Here is a 21,042-nt window from a genome sequence, read left to right as displayed (position 1 = left end):
TCCCTTCCGACTACAAAATTCTGCCATTCTCTGATGTAGGAGTTGTGACTCAAGGCCACACCGTGCACTTCTCCATAAAGCCACCTCCTGGACCAGTTGGGTTTCTTGCTGTTTTCCCTTCTGAAGCAATCCTCTCTCTCCCACTAGGCCCCCTGAGTGCACTGCGCAGAGGTGCCGTCTCTGAGTGGAATGTGCCAGGCCCCAGAGCTGCCTCTGGGTCTGCAGGAGCACAGAGTGGGCAGAGGGCTCTCTCTGCTGTTTTCCATCAGGGCGTGTCCCATCTCAGTCTAACAGGGAGGTGCCCAGAAAACAGGTGGAGGTGAGGGCCACTCAGCCCAGGAGTCCTCTGAGCTGTTCCTTCTTGACCGGCACACACAGCTCACTCATTCACTTCCTTTTCCATCCACTGCCAGACCCAAACCGGTCTTCCAGGGAGCAGCTATGCCTTACCTCTACCGGGCCCCAGGGCCCCAGGCACACCCGGTTCCCAAGGATGCCCGGACCACCCACTCCTCAGGCCAGAGCTTTGAGCAACTGAGGCAGGAGTGCCTGCAGAGAGGCACCCTTTTTGAGGATGCAGACTTCCCGGCCAGCAATTCCTCCCTGTTCTACAACGAGAGGCCGCAGGTCCCCTTTGTGTGGAAACGACCAGGGGTGAGTGGGGCGAGCAGGGGAAAGAGCACAGATGACCCTGAGACTCAGAAGCTCGTGCAGGAAGTGGAAAGAGGGGAGCTGGGAGGCGCCAGCTACGCTCAGTGCAACAGAGGTGCATCACCCCAGTCTACTGTGGAAAGCTTTGCAGTTTGGAGGCAGAAGATGATATACAGGCCTGGGATGCTCTGCAGTGGGGGCCCAAGGCATCTGGCTGTACCCTCTCCCCTGCCTCAAGCTCTCTGACTCCCACCAAGGCTGAGGACCTGGAGTCAGAGCGGGTCTTGTCAGCAGGTGATAGGCACGAATCAAAACCTTATCCACAAGGACAGGCCCCCACCCTGTGTGTGTGGTAACACTGAGATCACGTATGTATAGTGCCCTGTGGCTTCTGGCCCAGAGCTGAGGGTGCTCAGTGTGGATGGATGTTTAGCTCAGCAAGGTCTCAGCAACTGTGTGACAGATGGAATACAAGGGAAGCAGGAATCTTCTCCCCAGAATCATGCATCCCCCATTCCCAGAGATCAGGGTGAACGGTGCCCCACCTCTGACAGTCTGGAGGTGTCATCCCAAGAGGTACCAGCTGGTCACTGGGTCCCAAGAGGTGCCAGCTTGTGCCTGGAACACCATGTCAATATTTGCGGTGTTGGATTAGTCAGGGCTCTACCTCTGACCCGGCGCCAGCTGGGCTGGCTTCCATTCCCTCCGGGTGGGTACGGGCCTGGGAGTGGCTACCGTGGGGTCAGGTTGCTTTTGGGCAAGGAGGGGCAGTACAAGGGATGCTGGTCCTACAGGTGAGATCCTGAGTGCCCGTCTTATCCTGCCAATTTGTCTCATGCATAGAGTCATATCACTTAGTTTCCCTGAGCCCCAGTCTCTTCACCTGTAAAATGGAAACAATAATGACTAACACAAGCCAATGTCTAGCACACAGAAGGGTTTCCAGTACATTACAGCTATTGTCACATTATTACTATCACTGATGCTGTTATTATAATTATGATGATGATTAGCTCTGAGTCTCATCTTACACACGAGTAGCAAAGGACTCACCATAACTACCTCCTCTCTATCTCCCAACATTAAAATAATATTGATGATTTAAGTTTTTTTTTTAATGCACATTCACAAAACCTCTGGGCTCTTCATGGGCAGGGCCAAATTAAACCTAAGCCGCTGTTTCCGAAGTGGTAAGCATTTTATTGTTGTTTCCTGCAGTAGGCAGTGTGGGGTGCATGTGTGTGCATGCACTTGTGCGTGTAGGAATTTGACTATGTGTGTGCATGTGTGTGACTGTGTGCACACGTGCGTGGATATGCATATGCATATGTGGGGGGGGGCAGGGTGACTGCATGCATAGGCACACAGGTGCCTTGATCTTCACCCGCCGGGTAGTTGATCCCACAAGGTACCATGTTCGTGGGGAAATCACAGTGAGCATTCAGTGGCCCTATCAGAGTTGGGGTGAAAGCTCCCAGGCACCTTCCTCACCACAACCCAAAGCCACGCTGTGATTGGTTTTGGTTCTCTGCATATGGCCAATTGCAGTGTGAGGTCAGGACACTGGCAGATCACGTGGGGTTGCACTTTACAGACAGGATTAGTAAATCATGCTTTGCTAAGTAAGAAAAAGGACATTTCCAAAATAAAAAAGCAGAAGGTACAAGACATAAAACAGGGACCTCTGACCGTCTGCCCGTGACTGTTAGGTCTCCCTGGGCTTTTTCCGGCCTCGGCACATGAACAAATAATGGGCGCATGGGCAGCTGCCCAGACTGCAGGCTGTGGGTGCATTTTTACCTATGGGCAGAGATTTCCCTGCAGTTGATGTCAGGAGCCCTGAGAAACAGAGTTCCAGAGAAACTGATTTCCTGGGTCCCCGGTGAGCAGAGCCTCTGACTGGAAGCAGCAGTTCTTTCTGTTTGATCCAGGGTGTTGTATAAATGTTCATGTTCTCTACAGGCGCTTGATATGAAAAGGTTGGAAGCACTTTTTCTCTTCCTTAAAATGGGGACAATAACGCAACTTATGGGGTCCTCATGAGGGTCAGCTGCGTTACCATGAGTAGAGCACTTAGCAAAGAGCCTGGTGTGTAAAGAATCAGTGCCAGTCCTTGTTATTTCTACTGCTGTCATTGCAACCTAACACCATTGCCTCCTGACTCTAGGAGGGTCCCCATCCTCGCAGTCTGTCTTGATGTCACCTAGTTTAAAGTATAATCTGTACTCTACAACTCACCTACTTTCTGTCAGAGTTAGAATTCTCCAAGATAAAAGCTGGGCACACAAACCAGCATGGAGGGCATCTTTGTCTCCCCCTTTAGAAGTCTCCCCTCCCTTGGTGACCAGGGCCACCGAGGCCTGCCTAGCGATTCTAGAGTCCCAGATCTCCGCTCCAAGGGGCTGTCTTCCTTAGTGTTATCTCCTCTGGCATTGCCCCAACCGCTGGGCGAGGCCTTCATTTATAGGCCAGGGCCCTTGATACACATGAGCCCCTGCCAAGATGCACCCTGACCTGCCACCCAGCCCATGCCCCTGTACCAGCCCTCTGTCCCTTCCTCATCGCACTGTCTCCACCCAGGGCAGACCCTTTACTGATCTTAACCCAGGTCTACTATGTTGCTGTTGTTCCCATGGACTCATTTTCAGAATCTGTTCTGCCTTTTCCTTTGTCTGCAACTGAGATTGTCCCTTTGGTCTGGTCCTCATTCCCGCACCCCTATCTGTTTAATTAGGGGAGTTAGGGGCTTTACGTCGTATCTTACAGATTTCTATAAAATTAGGAGCAGAAGGGCTGAGGATGAGCATGGAGATTCTTTCTGCAGCATGGAGTCACAGGGGTTCGGGGGTAGTGGGCCATAGGGAAATCACAAGCATTGCCAGGTTCCCTGCAGACCTCTGTGGCTTGGGCATCGTTTGCAGTGGGGCTCAGCACTACGCGGTGCATATCTCAGCAGCCCGTAGGACCGTGGGGCTGAGGGCCCTCCTCCCCAGCACCACCTTCTTGTCAAACACAGCTGTGCTTGGGGAGGGTGGGCAGAGCACAAAGCCAAGGGGACATCGGAGGGCAGTGGACAGCCAGGCTTGCCCTCCAGGGAGCCCAGGGCAAGGAGTGTACTGAGGGGGTGACTCAGGGAACTGGCTGGGAGGGGCTGGGAGGCAGAGAGGTGATAGGCTCAATCTGGAGAGAAGGTGAGATCACCCCCAGGTCTCATGCAAGGAGCTGTGTACCTGAGTGTAAGTGGGTGCACAGAAAGAAGAGGAGGGAGTATCGGGTGGGATCTCCCAGCCTGATGGGGAGCAGCCACCATGCAGTCCAGCCCTCCTTGTCTGTACCCATCTGTTTTTGGCCAGGCAATTCCTCCCCAATTCTCAGTGTAAATCCAGGACACCTCCCTGAAAGGGCCCACACCCCTCTAGCCCGTGTGAACAACCCCCCGGCAGACCTGTGCACAGCGTGGCACGTGACCACAACCTCTCCTGCATGGTGGGCTTGCTGTTCCCTGTGCTGCTCCCCTGACCTCCAGGAGGCGTTGTCAGTTGTTCTGGGACAGCCCCAAGGCCCCATGGCCTCCATAGTGCTGGGCACATGACAGGGATGAGCAGACAGCTGTGAACGGCAGCGTCTGGCATCTCCAGACCTTGCTAGAAATGTGACTTTTCTTCACTGGAAGGCCATGTGAAAGAAAGGATGAATGAAAAAGAAAGAGAAAAAGAGAGAAGGAGAGGAAGAGAGAGAGAGAGAAAGGGAAGGAAGGGAAGGAGGGAAGGGAGGAAGGGAGGAAGGGAGAGAGGAAGGGAGGGAGGGAGGGAGGCAGGAAGGAAGGAAGGGAGGAAGGAAGGAAGAAGGAAGGAGAAAGAAAGAGAGAAAAAAGGAAGAAAGGAAAGGAAGGAAGGAAGGAAGGAAGGAAGGAAGGAAGGAAGGAAGGAAGGAAGGAAGGAAGAAAAGAAAGAAAGAAAAAGAAAGAAAGAAAGAAAGAAAGAAAGAAAGAAAGAAAGAAAGAAAGAAAGAAAGAAAGAAGGCTTTTCCCTTTGTAAATTATTCAGTGTGCTTAATAGAGGAGTCTGTGTCTTCAGCTGAGCCACGATGATGTACAAAGTAAACAGAACAGTCCCTGAAAGCAAACATTCCAGGGTGCTCGGCCCTTAGTGCTCCAGGAAAACCACCTGGTGGTAGGGCAGTGGGGCGGGGGAGGGGCGAGGGAGGGGTCTGCATGCCTCCCTCAGGGATTTAGGCATCTCCAGGCAGCAGTCTGGGTTCACTTCAGGTTTGTCAAGACCCCTGCAATTGAGACACCTATGATCGTCCTATAACATACCAGGACTGTAACTTCAGGTAACCCTATTCTCATGGCCTCCCAAACAACATTTCACAGGAACAAATGTACATCCGGGATTGACATGCACATGCAGGACACTCATGTGTAGACAATGCTCCCCAGTGCACATGCAACCAGCACACATGTGGAGCATGCACAGGCACAGATGTGTACCACACCTGAGCACACACACCAAGGCAAGTCACAGGCACCTTGCACATGTGGGCATGTGGGCCATTACATACACACCACTCCCAGGCCCACAGCCTAGCTGCCGTTCCACACATGCGTCCGCAGAACCCCCTGCGACTGGCCCGGGTGCACACCAATTCCCAGAAACAGTGACCCACAGAGGAATCGGTCACACATCCAGTCAGCTCCCCAGTTTATACCCGATGACTAATTTGTGTTTACTTGGAGAGAGTTTCTGAGTTTTCTCCTTTTGTATTTTTCTCCTCTTTGGGTGCGATTTGGTTTAAAACAAAAACAAAAACAAACCTCTCCTGAACAAAACAACCAATTGCAAGACAGGAACTGGAGGCGGCGGCAGCTGCAGGCACAGTTGGTGCGGTTGCCCGGGCCAGGCCTGCAGAAGGCTGGGGGAGGGGAGGGACAGGGAGGATGGGAAGGAGGCGGGCATCCGGGAACAGCCCTGCCCCAGGAGCCGGCACAGCTTGCTGGGCGGGGATCTGTGGCTTTTGCAGTCCATTTTATGTCCACTTGAGGAGTGAGTAGCAGTGGCAGTGGGGGCATTGCTTGCCAGGGCAATCCCCTGGCAGGGACTGGGCAATCAAGACAGGGAGGGCTTGGGGGACTCCTGGGGTTCCCTTCGGGCAGGCACATTCTTCAACAAGTCCAAAATGTCTAAGCTGGCGACAGATGAGGATGCAGCCGTGAGAAGTTAAATGGTCCACCCTGAGCCCCACTGCTGAGTGGGGCAGGCTATTGCTAGGACTCTACCGAGGCCCACTAACATGGTCCTGGTTTGCATTGTCCTTCTGGGCTCAGCTCAGAGCCACCTGCAAACTCCTGCGCTAGCTGAGGTGGAGGAGGAAGAACAGCAGTGTACCTACTACAGATGAGAGAGGTCTGCGCAGGCAAGCCAGGACCCCAGAACTGAGCGCTGCCCCCCACCTTCACTCCCTTTCCAGCCACCATGGAGATCAGTCATTTAATGAAAAGGCTCCAAGGCTACCTGGAGCTGGGGCTGGGAATGCAAAGATGTGTGAGACCTGGCAGAGGAGAGGCCAGCATTTGGGAGGTCCTTACTTCTGCTGGGCCTGGGGTTTTGGTGCATCTAAAAACACCCCGTGTTTTTCAGAAATTCTTCTGGCCAAACTTTCTTGAATATTCTAGACACTAATGCCGTACATAGCTCTCCCTGGGCAGGCGCCCCTGGTGTCTGTCACTCCTCCAGGCTGTCACATCCTGGGAGATGCAGAGAGAGCACAAGCACTTGAAGCTTCTGCTCTTGGTCCTGATAATTCCCTTGACTTCAAAGAAATCTCTATCCTGCCTGTGATTCTTTGGGACACAAGATGAGAGGAGAAGCAGGGTCCTGAGCAGCCTGAGGAAGACAATTCAAAGCTGAGGTCTCTCGGGGAAAGTGGCGCAGCTTGAGCTCCCCACACGGCATCCGCTCAGACACTGCTGGAACCTTCCACCTCCAGCCCAGGCCCCTCCTCAGTCCTAGTGCCTGGAAAAGTGGGGACAGGCGGGAAAAATCCTTCACTCCTCTGCAGGCCCCGGCCCAGTTAACTCACCACCCCTGCAGGGCGAGCCAGAACGTGCCTCGCTGTCACAGGATTGGCTGTTTCCTCTCCTGGGACCGGCCCAGCTTCCACCCTCCTTCCTTTTGTTGAGGTCTCTGCTCCTCCGCTTCCCCTAGAGACGCCTCCCCTGCTGTCTGCGGTAGCTAGCCTTGCCCCATCCCACCCCTTCCCTCTCCATCCTCGCTCTTTTCTCTCCTGGTTTATGGTTTGTCTCCTCCTCAGATGCAATTTGCAAAACTCTCCTGAACAAAACAGCCACTTCTGGGAGGTGGTGGCAGCTGCAGGCACAGTGGGCACCGTGGGTGAGGCCAGGCCTGAGGCCGGCTGGGGGAGGGGAGGGGCAGGAGATGGGAGGGGGCGGGGCTTCCGCGAGCACCGCCCACTGCGTCCAGGGCAGCTCCAAGAGGGCGGAGGCTTTCCCTCTCTCTTTGCTGTCATCCAATGCCAGGAATGGAGCCCAACAACCCAAATGGTGGAAAAATATATGCATTTCGTAAGATTACTTTCTACCCTTTTTTGTTCACGAAATATCCCTCCATATTGTATATGTATATATTAATATGTATTAATGATTAGATTAATATACATAGTGTATGTGCTTATGTGCAATATAGAATAATATATATGTATATATAATCTACTTCGGTGAAACCATATGAGAGATGCGTGGATATCTCTCTTTATATGGTATAGACACATATAATTTTACCTAAGTGCATATCTAAAAAAAGAAACACTGGGCAGGGTGGCATGTGTCTGTTACCTCAATACCTTGGGATGCCAAGGCAAGAGGATCACTTGAGGCCAGGAGTTTGAGACCAGCCTGGGCAACATAGAGAGACCCCCATCTCTACAAAAAAAAAAAAAAAAAAAAAAAAATTATACATTAGCTGGGCGTGGTGACTCATGCCTGTAGTCCCAGTTACTTGGGAGGCTGAGGTGGGAGGATTGCTTGAGCCCAGAAGGTCAAGGCTGTAATGAGCTATGATCACGTTACTGCACTCCAGCCTGGGTGATAGAGCAAGACTCTGTCTCTAAACCTATATATATTTGGAATCCACTGGCGGGGAAGGATTAAATTAAAAACTGGAGAAGTTGGGTGGGTGGGGAGTGTGTTTAGTCCAAGGCCCCAGCCTGTGGCGCATGCATTACTCAGCTCGTTGAAGCCCACAGAGGTCACAGAGCTCACAGCTGGGGTAGCCCTGGACTCCTAGCCCAGTGCCTGAGTGATCACAGGAATCCTAGCAAGTGGCTGATGTCCCACTTTGTGGCCAGGTGTGGCCTGAGTCTCTTGGGCCAGTGGTTGGTACTGAGTGCTGCTCAGTAGGCAGGACTGCCCAGGGGAGGAGATTATCAAAGATGAGCCCAGGCTTGTCCAAAGCATAGAGAGGTGGCAGCCTTTTCCATTCCTGTGGCCCTCCACAGGGAAAAGAATCAAGCACGGCAAAAGCCCTCTGCCCCAAGAAAGCAGAGACCCTGAGCCCGCCTTTCATGGTGGCTTGCAGCATGGCAGGTCTCAGTCTAATAACACTCTCATTCCTCCAGGAAATTGTGAAAAACCCGGAATTCATTCTTGGAGGAGCCACCAGGACTGATATCTGCCAGGGAGAGCTTGGTGAGTGTGAGTGGATGGAGCATGGCGAGAGGGAGGTTGGGTCGCTGGGACAGGTGAGCAACCGCAGCATGGGGTCCCTGAGGACCCAAGAGGCATGGGGTTGGGGGAACAACACTTCTTCAGCCTCTGCTTCCTCGTTCCCTCTGAATGGAGTACAGTGACCTCAAGCCCCTGTACCCCTGTTGCTCTAGAGTCAGACGTGCCTGTGATGTGGGGCTCACAGCCCCAGAGTTTACAGAGGAGAGTGACACCCAGCAGCATTGGTCGGGCTCTCCTACACCACCACGGTAGCTAACACCTGCACACATGAACTCAATCACCTGCCAGGCACTCTCCCTAGCACACATGGCCTCATTCCATCTTCCCAACCCACCCTCCTAACGTCACAGATGAGAAAACGGAGGCTGAGGAAGGCTCAGTAACTTGTCCAAGGTCACAGAGGTGGCAGACAGGCAATCAGGATGTGAACCCAGACCTTCTAGCAGTAGAGCCCTTGCTGCTAACCATTATACACACTGCCTCTTGAGGAGTACACCCTGGGGAGCCGCTCCCCAGCAATCCAGTCTCCCTCCTCCTGCACTCAGGTCCCTGAGTGCGCCTCTAGTCACTCAAATTGGGTCTTGCATTTTAGGATTTAATCCAAATGGGCTGGGTTTGCCTTTAGTCTATCTATGAAAGAGCAAGAGAGAGAGAGAGAGAGGGACTTTTTTTAAAAAAACACCAGCGAAATCAGCCGAGAGAGCAAACCACTGCAAGCTTGTGTAGATCCTGACTTACTTATAGCTGAGGTTGCCACTGTGGCCTATTGGTTAAGAAAGGCCATGCTGGAACCTCCAGGCTGAGCAACTGAGCTACCCTAAACACAAGATCCAAAGTCACAAACCTAGACTGATAATAGTTAATTAGCTAGAGAAAGAAACAATTGAGAGAGAGAGAGAGAAGCAGATGGATAGATAGAAACATAGGTAAGAAATAGATGATAGGTAGAAAATTGATGCATAATTAGAATGATAAAAAGATTGATAGGTTGATTGATTGACTGATAGACCATACAGAATAAATAGATAATAATAGATAGATGATAGTAAATAATGATAGGAAGGTAGGTGGGTAAATACATGGATGGATAGGTATAGATAGATGGTGGATGATAGACAGAATTACAGTTGACCCTTTAACAACTTGAGTTTGAACTGTGCAGGACCACTTCTAAGTGGATTTTTTTCAACCAAACACTGATAGAAAATACAATATTCCAGGCCGAGTGTGATGGCTAACACCTATAATCTCAGCACTTTGGGAGGCCGAGGCAGGAGAATTGCTTGAGCCCAGGAGTTCAAAACCAGTCTGGGCAACATAGTGAGGCCTCATCTCTACTAAAAATTAAAATAGAAAAATTAGCCAGGCTTGGTGGTGCGTGACCATAGTCCCAGCTACTTGGGAGGCTAAAGTGGGAGGATTCCTTGAGCCTGGGAAATTGAGGCTGCAGTGAGCTGAGATCGTGCCACCACACTCCAGCCTGGACAACAGAGTAAGACACTGTCTCAAACAAACAAAAAGGACAAAAAAGAAGGACAGAAGGAAGGGAGAGGCAGGGAGGGAGGGAGGGAGGGAAGGAGGAAGGAAGGAAGGAAGGAAGGAAGGAAGGAAGGAAGGAAGGAAGGAAGGAAGGAAGGAAATATACTATTCCAGGGTTTGAAACCCGCATACACAGAGGGCTGACTTGATGGGCAGATTCCACAGGGCTTACAGTGGGACTTGAGTATGCACAGATTTTGGTATACACCGAGGTCCTGGAACCAATCCCCCATGTGTGCCATATTCTAGATACAATGTAGACTTTTCACAATGTTTATGTTCAGGTGGTCCTTCTCCAGGAGATCCTCCCTGACGCTGCCTACCTCTCCCACTCCTGCTCTGCCTCCCTTCCCCTTGACCCCATAGTCCTCCATGGCTATCTAATAGAAAATCATTCTACTGGCTCCTTGTTTTTCAAAATTTTGGTTTGTCATGTTGGCATAAACATATATTTGGAGTTACAACCTTATATTTTACTTTAGTGGATGGTTGATTCTAAATATTATGTTGAAACACTTACTACACCCAAAGTACTGTCCATGGCATATATACGTTATAAAGAATAAAATAAAATGAACAGCCATGATTTTTTGCCAACCACAATAAGCACTAGAACATCTGGCCGGATGCAGTGTTCACACCTGTAATCCCAGCGCTTTGGGAGGGTGAGGTGGGAAGATCTTTTGAGCCCGGGAGTTTTAGACTAGCCTGGGCAACATAGCAAGACCACATCTCTATAAAAAACAAAAACAAAAACAAAAAAAAATAAAAAAAGAAACAAGAACTAGAACACACCTAGAATAGCATCAAGGCATGCTGTTATCTGCCGGGGGAGGCAGGGGGGAGCTGGGTGAGTGTGAGGGGATGGAGCATGGCGAGAGGGAGGTTGGGTTGCTGGAGCAAGAGAGCAACCGCAGTATGGGGTCCCTGAGAACCTGAGAGGCACAGGGTTCTCCCCTGCAGCGAGCTGAGATGGTGCCACTTCACTCCAGCCTGCTCCTCCCATAGTGCCCTCTGCTCTGCACCACCCAGACGGCTGAGCAACACACTGACCCGCAGAGGGCACTTCTCCCAGGCACAGCTGGGTGGCCAGCCCCATCCATCTGCCCAGGCCCAAGAGAGAAAAAAGCAATCTTGTTTTGATGTGGAGTCTTTGCCTTTCTTTTATTTATTTATTTATTTATTTGTTTGTTTGTTTGTTTGAGAGGGAGTCTCGCTCTGTCGCCCAGGCTAGAGTGCAGTGGCGCTATCTTGGCTCACTGCAAGCTCCACCTCCCGGGTTCACGTCATTCTCCTGCCTTAGCCTCCCGAGTAGCTGGGACTACAGGCGCCCGCCACTGCGCCTGGCCAATTTTTTGTATTTTTAGTAGAGATGGGGTTTCACCGTGGTCTCGATCTCATGACCTCGTGATCCGCCCGCCTCGGCCTCCCAAAGTGCTGGGATTACAGGCGTGAGCCACCGCGCCCGGCTTGTCTTTCTTTTAAATTGCATAAATAACATTGGCTTCTCAATCTCCCCCTGAAAAGCTCAGGGCATTTCTGGCTGAATACACGTGAGGTGTTGAGTTCTCAGGCCAAGAAACACTCATTTTCCTCAACTGGGCGAAGCTGAAACTGGGTGGAGAACTGGGAAAGGTCAGCCCACAGCAGAGGTTACTCTGTTAGACTCCTGCTGGCCCGGCCTCCCTGAAGCTGAAAGCAGACACCAAGTCTCTCCTTATCTTTGTGTCTTCTGCATGGCACAAGGTCTGCCACCCTAGAGGCACTTGGTAAAGTTTGCTGAACAAATGATCCTGCAGGGTCCAGTCATGTCACTTCCTAGTGGCATCTCCCAAAGCCGACCCGAGCCTCCCAAAGACCAACAGATGCATTAGAAACCAATCCTTCTGTGCCCCAGCTAAGGCTGGGAGTGGCTTGTACTCTGCTGGTGACATCTCCCAGAAAACCAGAACCAGGGCGATTCGGAAGTAGCTTTCCCGATGTTCGGCCCTGGCGAGTCTCTCTTGCCTGTGTAAACAGCCAGAAAGGGCCATATTGCAATGTCCTAAGCCCAATGGTACACGGTGCTTTCCAGAAATGTGAACTCAGAAACTGCCAAGCTGAGTGTGATGGGCTCTTAGGTTCCGATGACATTGGTGTTGTCTACTGAAAACAAATGAATCTGGATAAAGCTGATTTGGATCAATGGATCTTCCCAGATATCTGCTTACACAGGCAACATCTGAGACACTGTGAGGCACACACCAGACACAGCCCACGCTCAGTGTGGGCAAAGGAATGCATCCAGGAGTCTGTACAGCACAGATAGCACAGATAAAATAGGGTTTGATGTTTGACTTCACTTTTTAGTTTTCCTCCAGATGTGTGTTAACATAAAGACACAGCTGGGAAGTTCAGCAGGTCAGTCAATAAATCTTGAAAATGCAAGGTAATTTAAAGCAAATGGAGCCACCACGGACATACCACTATCTGTGTAATTAAGCTGAGTCTGGGTTGGGGCTGCAGAGGCCATTTCTAACCACCCTTCCAAGTACTGCCTAACTACTTGGGCTGCAGTTTGAAACATCTGCTCGCCCAGCCCATGCTGACACTGATGTATGCAGCCTCAGTCCTCTGGAAAGGGAGTTACTGGAATTCACAGAGCTGATGCATCATGCAGCCATATGTCTCAAACCCAAGTAAGCACATCCTATAACAGTACCAAGAAGGCAACCACTGTTTATGATAGACTGGGCAAGAGAAGAGCAGGCAAGGGAGGCAGAAGGGGAGGAGAGAGGTATTTGTTGGTGTCCTGTCTATTTTTAAAAGGTAGAAAAGATGTGGCCACATCTGAAACTCCCCATGTCCCCTTCTGACACCGAGTTTTCCTATTTGCTGTGAAATAGCAATGAAAATTGTGATTTATGGCTTTCATTTTGCAGGAGACTGCTGGCTATTAGCCGCCGTCGCCTCCCTTACACTTAATCAAAAAGCGCTGGCCAGAGTCATCCCCCAGGACCAAAGCTTTGGCCCTGGTTATGCTGGGATATTCCATTTCCAGGTAAGAGGGAGCTCTGGGCAAGTGGGTTTACCTCTCTGGGGTCCAGCATGATGCCAGGTGCATTTTCACACTGCCTAGTAACCCTGGAAAAAAATGTCATCAGATCTGTGTGACATATGGTCCTAAACCATGCTAAAGCCACATTTTATCATGGAATAACAGCTAAATGCCTCAGAAGAACATTAACGGCATCGCACGGCAAATCCTTATGGAACATACATGTAAAACCATAAGTGATGTTTTGGCAAATCTGGGGTGCATATGTTAAGAGTTTTATTATTTGGAATTTCTTGTGCTTTAAGCACAAATTGACTAAACTGATTATGCCTCCAGGAAACTGGTTGATTTCTCATAAACACAGAGGTTCTCCTTACGGAAGAAATGTAAATTTGGACCTTGAGGGATTTTAAAAAATAAAAACTGAGGCCGGGCGCGGTGGCTCAAGCCTGTAATCCCAGCACTTTGGGAGGCCGAGACGGGCGGATCGCGAGGTCAGGAGATCGAGACCATCCTGGCTAACACAGTGAAACCCCGTCTCTACTAAAAAATACAAAAAACTAGCCGGGCGACGAGGCGGGCGCCTGTAGTACCAGCTACTCGGGAGGCTGAGGCAGGAGAATGGCGTGAACCCGGGAGGCGGAGCTTGCAGTGAGCTGAGATCCGGCCACTGCACTCCAGCCTGGGCGGCAGAGCAAGACTCCGTCTCAAAAAAAATAAAATAAAATAAAATAAAACTGAGAAAAATACAGACAACATCTGCGGGAGTCCCGTGTGACCTGCAGACCCTCAACCGAGGTGCACATTGGGTGAGGCAACCCCGGAGATGGTTTCCTGCTCCTTCACCTCCACTTTCTCTCTCTCCTCCACCCTTGTCCTTATATAGGGTTCGACCAGATACTGAAACTTGCCCCTTGTACTTACTTAGGTGGGTGACCTCAGGCAGTTTTCTTAGTGACACTAAGCCTTTCTACACTCATCTGAAGGAAGGAGAGACTGACTGTTCCCCGCAGGCTTCCCGTAGAGCTAAATGGCATCACACACAGGAGCCGGCACAGAGCCAGGCACCAAGTAGGCATTCCTTGACCTTGCACCCCAGGCAGTGTCACCTTCTCCTGACTCCCAGGTCACCACTCAGGGCCAGCCCGTTTCTTCTGTCCCTGAGGCCTGCATTCTGATAAACAGAGGTACTCTCAAGCCCTGTCACCAATGGCACAGAAGCATTTCAAAGGCACAGACAGCGAGCTGACCACGTGTAGCTCAGGGAGCATGAAATTCCCGGGGGTCGGGCCTACTGCGCCGCCGGGGGTGGGGGTGGGGCGAGGCTGACAGAGACACTTTGGGTCCCAGGGAAACTCTACCCCTGCTCTCTCACAGACCTGCCACCGCCTGGCTGTCTCCCCTCTCCTCCTGTGACTTCTGCTGAGACCACAGTCTTGGCTTGATGGCACCCCCAGGAGCCGGTCTTTCTCCAGTCCTCTTGAGCACACCAGGGTGCCAGTGTTGGGGGTGGTTAAGAAAATCCAGCAGAACTACTGCCTCTAAACCCGAACCATCACCATCTGATCTTGGGCTCCTCAAGGGACCAGTGTTCTTGTCCCTTAAATGTCACAGCTGGGAGGAGCCTTGGCAATACCCTGACCCCGTCCTTTCATTGACCCCCAAGGACATTGAGTCCCAGGGAGTGGAAGTAGTTGATCCAGGGTCACAAAACAATAAGTTGCCAAGCCAGACCTCTAACTCGGGGGTTTGGGATCCAGCATCCCTTTGTGCTGCCAGGGATCAGGTGGTGGGGAGGAATGAACCTGTTGGTGCCTGTCAGTCCCACAATAACCATACTCTGCCCGCTCCCCTCCTTGGCCTCCTAGGAAGCAGAGCACTGGAAATAAATCCACCTCCTTCACACTCCTCTTCCACCCCTCAGCCACAGTACAGGTGTGTGGGTGCTAGGAAGTTAGCGGAGCTCTCGGGGCTGGTGGATACATCTCTCTTGACTCACAGGCCTCCTGAACCAGCCCCTCTGCAAGGAAAGCCAGCACTGAGGCTCCTCCCCACCCCTCCCCTGCTCAGGAAGCCCAGGGCCCAGGCCTGGACTTTAAACACCTAACCCAACTGTGCCTCAGTCTCACCTGAAGCTGTGGATAGCCCCAAGACCAGGAAGCCCCTGAGGGGAGGTCCAGCTGGAGCAGGTGACAGGAATCTTCCTTAAAACACACACACACGTATACACACACCCTCAGCCACACTGTGGCCAACTCTTCTGATTGGGATTGAATCACTGATGCAGCAAGATGCTCAGGATGACACAGCAAAGCCGTAAATAAATGGCTCCCAAAAGCACTGTGCCTACCCTCCTCTTTCGACCTCTATCTTCTTACTCTTAGAGGTTACCTTAGGATCGCTCTCAGGCCAACTGAACCAGAAGGAATAGGGAGGAGGTGGGTCACTGCAGGATACACAGAGAAACTACACATGGTCCTTGACTCGTTCCAACCTTTCTTCCTGTTCCCAGGCCACACCCCACATTGGGCATACATGTGCTCCAAGCACACAATGGTGTTAGAAAGCACTGGCCAAACACATGCGTGGCATATACACACATGGGCAACATTGCATGTGCTTGCATGGGGACCAACACTTGCACATATGTGAGCAAACACATACTTGCACACATGCAATGTATAAATAAACCACAAAGAGTGCACATACCTGTCATGCCTGCCTGCATGCACGTGTATACACATGTGTGCACACATATGCATTCACACACAGCCACACTCTCCTCACGCCTCCTCACCTGGCACACAGGAAATACTGAGTCCACCTGTCTCCTGTGTGAATGGCCAAAAAATCAGTCTTAGGGGCTCCACTTATGGGTGAGGAGGAAGCAAGGTTAAGGCAAATTGGAGCTAGACCCTGAAGCTGGGTGGAAGAGAATCATGGAGAACTGGGCTGCAAAACAGCAAACTCAAACACCACAATACATTCTCCCTCCCCCACAAAAAAAACTTTCTTGTGAAGAAGAAAAACTAATTCAGAGCACCGTAGAGTGTCTACTTGTGACTCCTGTTCTGCCTCCCCATCGCCTGCGGCCTTGATGGGTTGACCCTGAGTCTTTGAGCTGATGTCAGTGGTTGGTGCTGGGTACAATGCTCAGCTTGTAACTTAGCGGACAAAGCCCAGATGCCCTACCGTGGAACCTGTGTGTGATTTTCAAAGCTGTCTATGGGTAGCTTGGTCAGAGGGGAAAAAAGCAACAGGATCAACATTTACAAACAGGGCCTGGAGCTCCCATGTAGCTGACTCCCATCATTTCTGTCTTTTTCCTGGGCAACAGTTCTGGCAGCACAGTGAGTGGCTGGATGTGGTGATCGATGACCGCCTGCCCACCTTCAGGGACCGCTTGGTTTTCCTCCACTCTGCTGACCACAATGAGTTCTGGAGCCCCTTGCTGGAAAAAGCCTACGCCAAGTGAGTGACAGCTTCCCCAGCTCAGGCAGCCTCCCGACAGGAGTCTGTCCACTGGCCTTTGGGCATCTAAGGGCTGGGAAAAAAACAGGGCTCTGGGTTTGCAGGTGAGGCTCGGCAGGACCCAACCCTCTCAGGGCTCAAGAGGGGTTGGAGGTGGTTTTCCTGTCATGGCCTAGATCTTTGGGAACAGTGGCTACATTCATGACCCTTTGTCTCCCTGGGTCGTGAATCTGGCCTTTGGAAGAGCTGGGAAGGCAAGCGGAGGGGAATTCTGGCTGTGCTGGCAGCACTTAGTGCTTCAGACTTCTCTCAGACACTGGCATGGCTCAAACATCTGGGCTGTTACCCACATGGATATAGAGACATCAATTGTCCATCCTACAGGATGCTTCTTTTTTATTTTTAAAAAATCGTGATAAAATGTATATGACATAAATTTTACCATTTTTAAATGTGCAGTTCAGTGGCGTTAAGTACATCCACGTTGTTGTGCAGCCATCACCACCATCTATCTCCAAAACTTTTTCATCTTGCAAAACTGAAATTTTGTCCCTATTAACCAATAACTTCCTATTCCTCTCTTCCCCCAGCCCCTGGCTACACCACTCTACTTTCTGTTTTTATGATTTGACTGGTCTAGAAACCTCATATAGGTGGAACCGAGACATTCATTTTTAATCACCAGCTAAATGGCCTCAGTTTCCTCAGGCTGTCAATTTCCAGCCCACTGGCTTGTTAGTGAAAGGCCACAGCAGCCTAAATTCGATCCACAGATGATGGCAGAGCTCCTGGGAGCCACTTTCAGGTTCAGCCTGGACCTTCAAGCCATGAGAATCCTATCCCCAGAGACAGAAGCAAGGATGGTCTTGCTTCTACCTCCAAGTGGGGCATGAAAGTGGCAAAAATAGAGTGAAGGCATACTGTGGTTAAATTAATCCTGAATTCAGCAGGACAGAATTAAAGCCATCAAAGAAGAACCAAAGATGCCCACGCTTGCCCTCTGTCCCACCCAGGTCTGTGCACACACCATCAGTGCCACTAGACAGGCCTAAGGGGACACAGGGCACTGTCTCTGAGTCCAGTGGGTGGAACCCAAGCCCAGCTCTGCCTTCTGGTGAGTGCCCCACACAACAGGATGCAAGCAAGGCAACAGAAACTGTGCATCATCTAGTTTCTAAACATAAAAAAGGTTTATTGGGGTCCTTTAAAGAGGCCAAAAATAGTTGGCAGAACAGTTCACCAAAAAAAAAAAAAAAAAAAAGATGTATAGATGGTGTTATGGTTAGTTTTATATGTCAACTTGATTGAGCTAAGGGATGCCCAGATAGCTGGTGAAGCATTGTTTCTGGGTGTTTCTGTGAGGATGTTTCTGGAGAAAATAGCTTTTGAATCTGTAGACTGAGTAAAGAAGATTGCTGCCACCAATGTGGATGAGCATTATTCAAATTGTTAAAGATCCAAATAAAAGAAAAAGACAAAGGAAGGGTGAATTCCCTCCCCTGCTTCAGCTGGGACATCCATATTCCCCTGCCCTTGGACATTGGAGCTCCTGGTTCTCAAACCTTTGTACTCAAACTTGGACTTACCTCATCAACCCCCTGATTCTCAGGCCTTCAGACTCAAACTAAATGATACCACCAGCTTTCCTTGTTCTCCAGTTTGCAAATGGCAGATTGCGGGATTTCTTGGCCTCCCTAATTATGAAAGCCAATTTCAAATGTATGAAGTAACCTCACCTAAGGGGTTGGAAAGAAAGGTGCTGACCTAAGTAACTTTGGAAATTAGTGGAGTCTGTAAGATTAAAGGCAAAAGAAATTGTACGTGAGTGCTGTGCTCTAGTTGCTAAAGTGGTTTCTCGAAGGAGTACAAATGAAAAATTGATCTAATTATACACACAAACTGAGTTGAACAATCGAGTGAATGGAGGGTGGACGGCAGGAACCGAGTTTCTCACTGTTGGATTGAGAGGTTACAGATAGGCAAGGGGAGGAGGCCAGAATGATCCATGCAGATTAGAGTTGGAGATTCCAGAATGAACTTAGATTTAGCTTAATAGAGATGGTTATGTAGAGATACATGGATCTATACATGGGTTATCATACACATATATATTGATCTATACTTGGGTTATCATACACATATATATTTCCTTGCTTTGTCAGTGAGAGGAGCTAAAAGCAATGACAATCCTGTAGCAACAAGCACACCTATGTCTCAAGTCTTGGTTTCTAAGATCATTCTTCAAAGGAACTAGGGCTTCTTGGAGATAAGGCAGATTCTAGGACTAGGGCATACACACATACATACATATATATATACACACATACATACATGAATGCATACATACGTAAAATGAGCCTAGATCATCTTATAGTGCCAGAAAGTGAGAATACATGCAAGACACACACACACACACAAATAAGGCTATGCCAAAAGGACACAAGAGCATGCTGAAGGAGCTCCAAACAGCCAAAGCTAGAAGAATTCAACCAACAAAACAGACAAAGCAGTACCGGATTATGAACCCAAGTAGAGGCCGGGTGCCGCGGCTCACACCTGTAATCCCAGCACTTTGGGAGGCCGAGGTAGGTGGATCTCCTGAGGTCAGGAGTTCAAGACCGGCCTGGCCAACATGGCGAAACTCCGTTTCTACTAAAAATACACTAATTAGCCGGGCGTGGTGGTGGATACTTGTAATCCCAGCTACTCGGGAGGCTGAGGCAGCAAAACCACTTGAACCCAGGAGGTGGAGGTTGCAGTAAGCCAAGATCATGCCATTGCACTCCAGCCTGGGCAACAGAGCAAGACTCCACCTCAAAAACAAAACAAAACAAAAAAACACAAAATAAACCCAAGTAGAAGATAAATATCAATGGGTCCATACTACTTTGAGTAAATGATCGTATAAATAAATGTGGAAGAAGGAACAAATATCCTGTGTAGAATAATTCCAAAAAATTGTGTTTATATTCCATCCTTGAGAGGTGGAGCATAACTCCCTAATTTTTTCATGCGGGCTGCACATAATGATTCCTTCCAAAGAGTTCAGTATGGAAAGAGGAGAGAAGGAGCAACTTTCCAGTGGAGAAACCTGACTAACACCACCTTAGCCAGGTGATCAAGGCCAGCATCAGCCGTGGTAAGGCATGTGGACAGCAGGTACCCTTGATATGATGAGATGAGAGGGGAGCTTTACCTCTCCGGTCTTCCTTCCACTAACCAATAGCTCTACTCTTTTATTATTATTATTATTAACTTTTTTTTAGAGACAGCATCTTGCTCTCTCACCCAGGCTAGAGTGCAGTGGCACCATAATAGCTCACTGCAGCCTGGAACTCCTGGGCTCAAGTGATTCTCTTGCCTCAGCCTCCGAAAATGCTGGGACTACAGGTACCAACCACCACACCCAGCTATTTTTTTTAATTTTTAAAAATGTTTCATTTTTTATTTTTATGGATGCGTAATAGTGTACATACTGATGGTGCACATTTAATATTCTGATTACAAGCGCACAATGTGTGATGATCAAATCAGGGTAATTGAGACACTCATCACCTCAAGCATTTATCATTTCTTTAATAGCCCTAGTCTTACCACGAGAAAAAAACATTAGACAAATTCTAATCCTGCAGTATGCCTGCCCAGGACTCCTCAAAACCGTCAAGGTCATCAAAAACAAGGACAGTCTTAGAAACTGAGTCTAAAAAGCCTGAGGATACGTGAGGACTCAGTGCAATGTGGGGTTCTGAGTGGGATTCTGGAACAGAAAAAGGATGTTAGGTAAAAACTAAAGGAGCTCAAATAAGCTGTTGTATTAAGTCTGTTTTCACACTATTGATAAAAACATACCCGAGACCGGGCAATTTACAAAAGAAAGACATTCAATTGGACTCACAGTTCCACGTGGCTGGGAAGGATTCACAATCATGGCAGAAGGCAAGGAGGAGCAAGTCACATCTTACGTGGAAGGTGGCAGGCAAAGAGGGCTTGGGCAGGGAAATTCCCGTTTTTAAAACCATCAGATCTGATGAGACTCATTCACCATCACAAGAACAGTGCAGGAAAGACCCACCTCCGTAATTCAATCACCTCCCACCAGATTCTAAAATTCTAAATTGAAAAGCTTATTTAACAATCAAGCAGAGCACTTACATGTAAAATGCCTATGAATAAAAGAGATGACTATGAAAGAAAATGGTTAGGAGTATGTGAGACCAGAGAAGAGAAAGGGCCTCTCTCTGTCCACATAGTCAGGCCCCGTTCCATGGGAGACTGCAGAGTGAGACACACGCATTTGAACCTCACAGCAGTCCTAGAAGGGAAAGCACAGCTCTCCCCCATTTTGTATATAAGAAAACTAAGGCACTGAGTGACCTGGTCATTCAGATGGTAAGTTGTAGAACTAGGATTTGAACCTGCAGCCAACTCAGGCACCAGGGTTGCTGCTCTATACCACCACACCACACTGCCTCCCTTGCAGGAAGCTCAGGATCTTTGACTTCCTCAAAGCTCCAAGCAAACCCTGATGCTTGCTTCCCATTTTCCTTCCACACCACCCAGCCAGGACAAACCCTGGGAGATGCTTCTGGCTGGGAAAGCT

At 49.7% G+C, this 21,042-nt stretch overlaps 1 protein-coding gene across 1 annotated transcript in view; it reads left to right on the top strand.

Moving 5' to 3' along the window:
• Window positions 1-328: 328 nt before the first annotated feature.
• The window catches only part of CAPN9 (calpain 9), a 54,545-nt gene continuing 33,831 nt past the window's right edge, over window positions 329-21,042 (top strand). Inside the window, exons 1-4 of the mRNA XM_017885620.1 lie at window positions 329-654; window positions 8,287-8,356; window positions 12,856-12,974; window positions 16,309-16,442. Coding sequence (XP_017741109.1) covers window positions 442-654; window positions 8,287-8,356; window positions 12,856-12,974; window positions 16,309-16,442 — 536 coding nt within the window. The 5' untranslated portion in view covers window positions 329-441. The remainder of the gene's footprint in view (window positions 655-8,286; window positions 8,357-12,855; window positions 12,975-16,308; window positions 16,443-21,042) is intronic.

This window comes from Rhinopithecus bieti, unplaced genomic scaffold (genome assembly GCF_001698545.2).
Source record: "Rhinopithecus bieti isolate Rb0 unplaced genomic scaffold, ASM169854v2 scaffold_14839, whole genome shotgun sequence".
Taxonomy (NCBI): domain Eukaryota; kingdom Metazoa; phylum Chordata; class Mammalia; order Primates; family Cercopithecidae; genus Rhinopithecus; species Rhinopithecus bieti.
Note: the sequence above shows the minus strand (reverse complement) of the source record. Positions and strands in the feature narration are given on the sequence as shown.